The sequence below is a fragment of the Anarhichas minor genome, unplaced genomic scaffold (assembly GCF_050575085.1).
Source record: "Anarhichas minor isolate MPS153535 unplaced genomic scaffold, ASM5057508v1 ptg000140l, whole genome shotgun sequence".
Lineage (NCBI taxonomy): Eukaryota > Metazoa > Chordata > Actinopteri > Perciformes > Anarhichadidae > Anarhichas > Anarhichas minor.
This window is the reverse complement of record NW_027466586.1, coordinates 44162-48896: the sequence shown is the minus strand read 5'-3', so window position 1 is coordinate 48896 and position 4735 is coordinate 44162. Positions and strand designations below refer to the sequence as shown.

The 4735-nt window shown below is 40.8% G+C and overlaps 1 protein-coding gene across 1 annotated transcript; it reads right to left on the bottom strand.

Moving 5' to 3' along the window:
* Positions 1-1127: 1127 nt before the first annotated feature.
* Positions 1128-1592, bottom strand: hoatz (HOATZ cilia and flagella associated protein). The gene has a single exon (XM_076085134.1). It carries the CDS (start codon positions 1590-1592, stop codon positions 1128-1130), a length of 465 nt encoding a protein of 154 aa, XP_075941249.1.
* Positions 1593-4735: the final 3143 nt, after the last annotated feature.

Genomic DNA, 4735 nt, shown 5'->3' with positions numbered 1-4735 from the left:
GTCTCTTTAAAGGATAAATCTCCACTTCAGCAGCTCTTACATTCACCAAACTTCACTCTTTCATTCCTCTCTGTGTGCTGAAGGTTCACACATCACTCACACACTCATTTATACATTTATTAATATAAACATGGAGGAAATAGGTTTTTTTTCAGGATGTCGACAGTATTTTCTGATTGATGTAGTGAAACAAAGAGACATCCTAAATCCCGTCAGTTAAAACCTTTAACTCTAATATGTCAATAAAATAAAAGAAGAATTTTGAATTTGGATTTATCCAGTGTTCACGTTTATGTTCTGGAAATTAGCACATATTTCATAGGATAAGGCCTCATTTGCATATTTAAACATTTAAAAAAAGTTTTAACAAATGTGTCTTAATGTCAGTAATCAGCTGGTTACGTTTCATGATGGTATGTATTAGTTAGAATGTTAAAGGTGACCTCACACAGGTGATTTCAGGTTATGATTAAACCTCTCAGGATCGTGTACATCTCTATCATCCCGTTGGTGTTTTTGTTGTACTTGTACACTGTTATCATTCTCATTAGTACAGCTTGGTGACGGCACATAACATATTTATTATATATTTTTTCCATATCTTTTGGTATGTACGATTGGTGTTTAATGTTATCAGTTACACCTGTGCTTTACCTGCTATGACAAGCCAAAGCTCCACTTACACACCTGCCCACAGGTCTAATCAGGTGTCATTGAACACACCTGTGTGTGTGTGTGTGTGTGTGTGTGTGTGAGCATCTCTCAAAGTGACCAATAATGTGAATGACTTTGGTGATCTGGTGCCATAATCAGGATGAACTTTATTTTGTATTTGTCCAGTTCTCATCAGCTTCACAGCACTTTGTGTTTAATGAGCAAACAAACATTATATCTGCAAAACATCAGATTGTTAACAACAGAGTCACTCATCATGAGCAGGGTTACAGGACATTCAGTTGGGACAGGATTCAGGTGTTTTACCTCAACACCAGACTTCATAGAGAATTTCTCACATTAAGAAACAGAACAAGGTTTAACTGAATCTGCTTAGAATTAAAGCGTGTTAACAATATATGAGATCATTTAGAAAGCCCTTTAAAACAAATCGGCACAGTCGCTTCATCACTTCACTGCAGCTGCTTCACCAGCTCCTCGTCCATCTCAGAGTCTGGAGGATTTCGCAGCTTGGACCTTTTCTCTCCGCCGCCGAGCTCCAGCTTCGGTTTGAAGTCCACAGAGAGCATCTCCCTCCGGATCCTCTGCTCCCTCTGCCTCCTCAGCAGAGCCATGGTCTCCCTCCTCTGGTCGGCCATGGCCGCATACCGCTGCCTCTCCTCCAGTCTCTGCAGGAGAGCATGCTCACAGCTCGGGTGCGGCTGCTGCATGCTGCATGACCGCTTGGGACCGGTGCTGCTGCTGCTGCGCTGCGGCCGGGACACCGGCAGCCTCTGTCCGATGTCCGCGGACACCAGCCGGGACTCCAGCGGCGGCAGGAGAGACAGCGAGCTCCACAGCAGCCGGGCGTGAGACACGTCCCCCGGAGAAGAGCCCTCAAACACGGTCAAGAGTGGGTCCTCAGCCGGGGCAGACATTTTACTTGTAGTCCGGAAAACCTTTTATTTTGCAGAAAAATGTTAACAAGAAAATAAAAAATAAGTGCGCTGTTGCTTGGTGTGGTCACCATGGAAATGAGAATGCTACGGGAAGCCGGCCAGAACAAACGAGAGCTAAATCTTCCGCGTAAACCTTTCAAAATAAAAGTAGGTTGTTGGGAGGCTACTTTGTTGACCTTGAGGGTAAATTGGGGAGATATGCCCCCCCCCCCCCCCTTTAAGAAAACTGTGTATAAAACATGCAGAACGAGGTGTTTGAATGTGAATATTGTGCATAAAACAAACCCAGTTCTAGGGGTAGCCTACTGTTCATATACCAAGTCAGAGGCTGAATTACATTAAACCAATTTAGATTTTGGGTATTTACAAGCTTTGAAATTTACAGAATGTAAACTCTCACTGAGAATATTTTTTAATTTTTATACACTGACAAATATAACGTTAACATAACAAAATGTCAGCTTTGTGACCACTACATTGTAAAGATAGTTATACATGACTAAATGATGGTTTATGCCCTAAGTGATCATTTTTATCTAAATGCTAATTGTAGTTAACAGTTATTTCTACTTGAGTAAAAGTAACGGTTCAATAGTGTGAACATAAACAAGTACTGAAGTAATTAAAAGTAAAAATACTCATTATGAAGCTGAATGCCTTCTGTTAAGAGAATGTTATTTGTGTGTGACATTAACTTTAATGTTAGAGGAGGGTGTGGAGGTACTCACGGACAGTTTGAACTAGTTCATCATATTTTATAAACTCGTCTTTTGTTTGTATTTTAACGTCTTAATCTGGAAAACAACTAACGAGTAACTACAGCTGTCAAAGGCGTTGGAGTAATATATTATTATATTATTAGTAATATCACCTTCTGAAATATAGTCGAGTAAAAGTTTAAAGTAACAGAAATGGAAATACTAAGTAGTGTACTGTGGACTTCTCATTGTGTCCTTAATAAATATATTATTATTATGTACAAGTATCTCAAGGTTGTACCTAAGTACTCTGCTTGAGACTACATAGCCTCCTCTTCACCTCTAACTTCTAACAAACTCTTCACTTTTCAGTCTCTAGAACAGTAAACCACAAATTCAAAGCTTTTAATTTGAAGGCAGACCAATTAAACCTCTCCTCTTTGCTGTGATTGGCTGGATGGACGTCGCTCGTGGCCGCTGCCAACTTTGGTGGAGAAAGAGCTCCACCCCCAGGTGTCGCGGGCCCGGTTTAAATAGTGTGGAGGGAGGAAGGACGGCATCATCATCATCATCACTTCATTTACCTGACATGATATTCTCATTTCCCTGGAGTTGAGCCTCCATCCTGCACTGAGGGCTGAAACACTGCACAGTGAGTATGAAGACTTTTATTCTATTATATGTTATATAACCTTATTTAAACATGTTTAATATACAGGGGACAGGTGGTTATTAATATACTTCTATACATGTTCAATTAAGGCTATTAATATTGTTTAAACATGCAAAATAACTTTATAAAATAGCTCTTAAATACCTAAAAGTCATATTTCTGTCACTCTTGGAGCATTAAGTGTTATGTTTGCTGCTGAAGAGTAATACAATATTTATAAGAAATTAAGTGTAATTCAAAACCAGCAGCCTGCTGCATCACCCTGAAGTGTTAAAAGTTTTTATTTTTTATTTTTAATAATTTTTAAGTATTTTGTTGACGTTACATTTCTCAGTAAATGTGTCAGAAATGTCCATGAAGAGATGCTGCTTGTTGCTTCCCGCTCACATACCTGCTCCGGCCACACATGGACGCACCTTGTGACATGTCACCATTTTGGTGTAAACGGTAAGCTTGGCTGGACACATAGAGCTGCACCTTATAAGGTAGCATGCCTGCTAAGTCCCTAGCATCCCCTCTTTGGGCTACCAAAGCTACCAGGAGCAAAGGGTTAGCCAAACATGGGCATTCCAGCATGGCAGCCGAGCTGTTTGATTATAGGGGTTATCTGTGTGCTGCTTTTCATGTTTTATTGCCTGCTGCTCAATGGGAGGTCAAAGCAGCCCTGTGGCCCGCGTGAGGAGGCAGAGACCAGGATAAGGGAGTAAGTAGCTCATCGCACGGCTGTAGGGAAATGTTCGGAGGCCGTTATCTGCAGTAATCTGTCACTGAAACCAAATGCAGCTCATCTGAGTGAGTTCGAGAGTCAGAAAAAATGTGTTTTATTGATGCTCGTTTGTCTTCGGTGTGGCGATGCGACAGATTGTGAGTGATGTTTTATTCTCCTCCGCTGGATGTTAGGAATAAGTTTGTTTAAATCAAAATGTGAAGAGTTGTCAGCTCTGTCTACCCAGGACTTTTGTGTTTTTCAAAACTTTTGTTGCTTGATTAGGATTAAATATTAAAAGTTACAGAGAAATGCTTAAAATCTGAAAACGGTCAAAGTCTTTACTTACGTTTTCTGTTAAAGTTCAGCTTTCGGCACTTTAGGCCCTCAAGACTTTTCACAACACTTTGTTTATGAGTTATTTAGTTAAAGCAAAAAGTTTATTTGTGGCACATTTCATACATAAAGGAACATTTAAAGTGATTTCCATAAAGCATTAAAAGGTAAAAATATACAACAGACAATAAGGCAATTTCTGTATGGAAATATTAAAGAATTTAAAAGTTAATTAGGATTAATTTAAGAGACTATAAGGAGTAGTTTGACATTTTGGAAAAACGCTTATTAGTTTTTTTGCTTTGACTTAAAGAGAAGATCGATGCCACTCTCTTGTCTCTGCGGTAAATATGAAGCTGCAACCAGCAGCCGATTAGCTTAGCTTAGCATAAAGACTGTAAACGGGGTGAAGCGGCTAGCGTGGCTCCGTCCAAAGGCAACGAAATGATTAACACGTTATGTAGCACTATTTCTTGGCTGAGAGCAGTGATGAGCTGGAGTCTCCGGTTGCTGCATCCTCATTGGTCAACTCGGTGTTGATTGATTTGTCTGCAGGCCAGAGCTCAAACCGAGGTCAGAGGTCAACCCAACTCCCATCACCCCCCCAGAGGCCGACCCAGTCTCCAGTGACGATCCAGACGTCAGCCCGACTGCCTCTGAACCGACTGAAGCGATCGACCCCGCCGAGCCTCAGACCGACTCTTCCAAC

Coding starts and splice junctions, on each gene's coding strand:
- hoatz (XM_076085134.1), bottom strand. CDS start 1,592: ATGTCTGCCCCGGCTGAGGACCCACTCTTGACCGTGTTTGAGGGCTCT.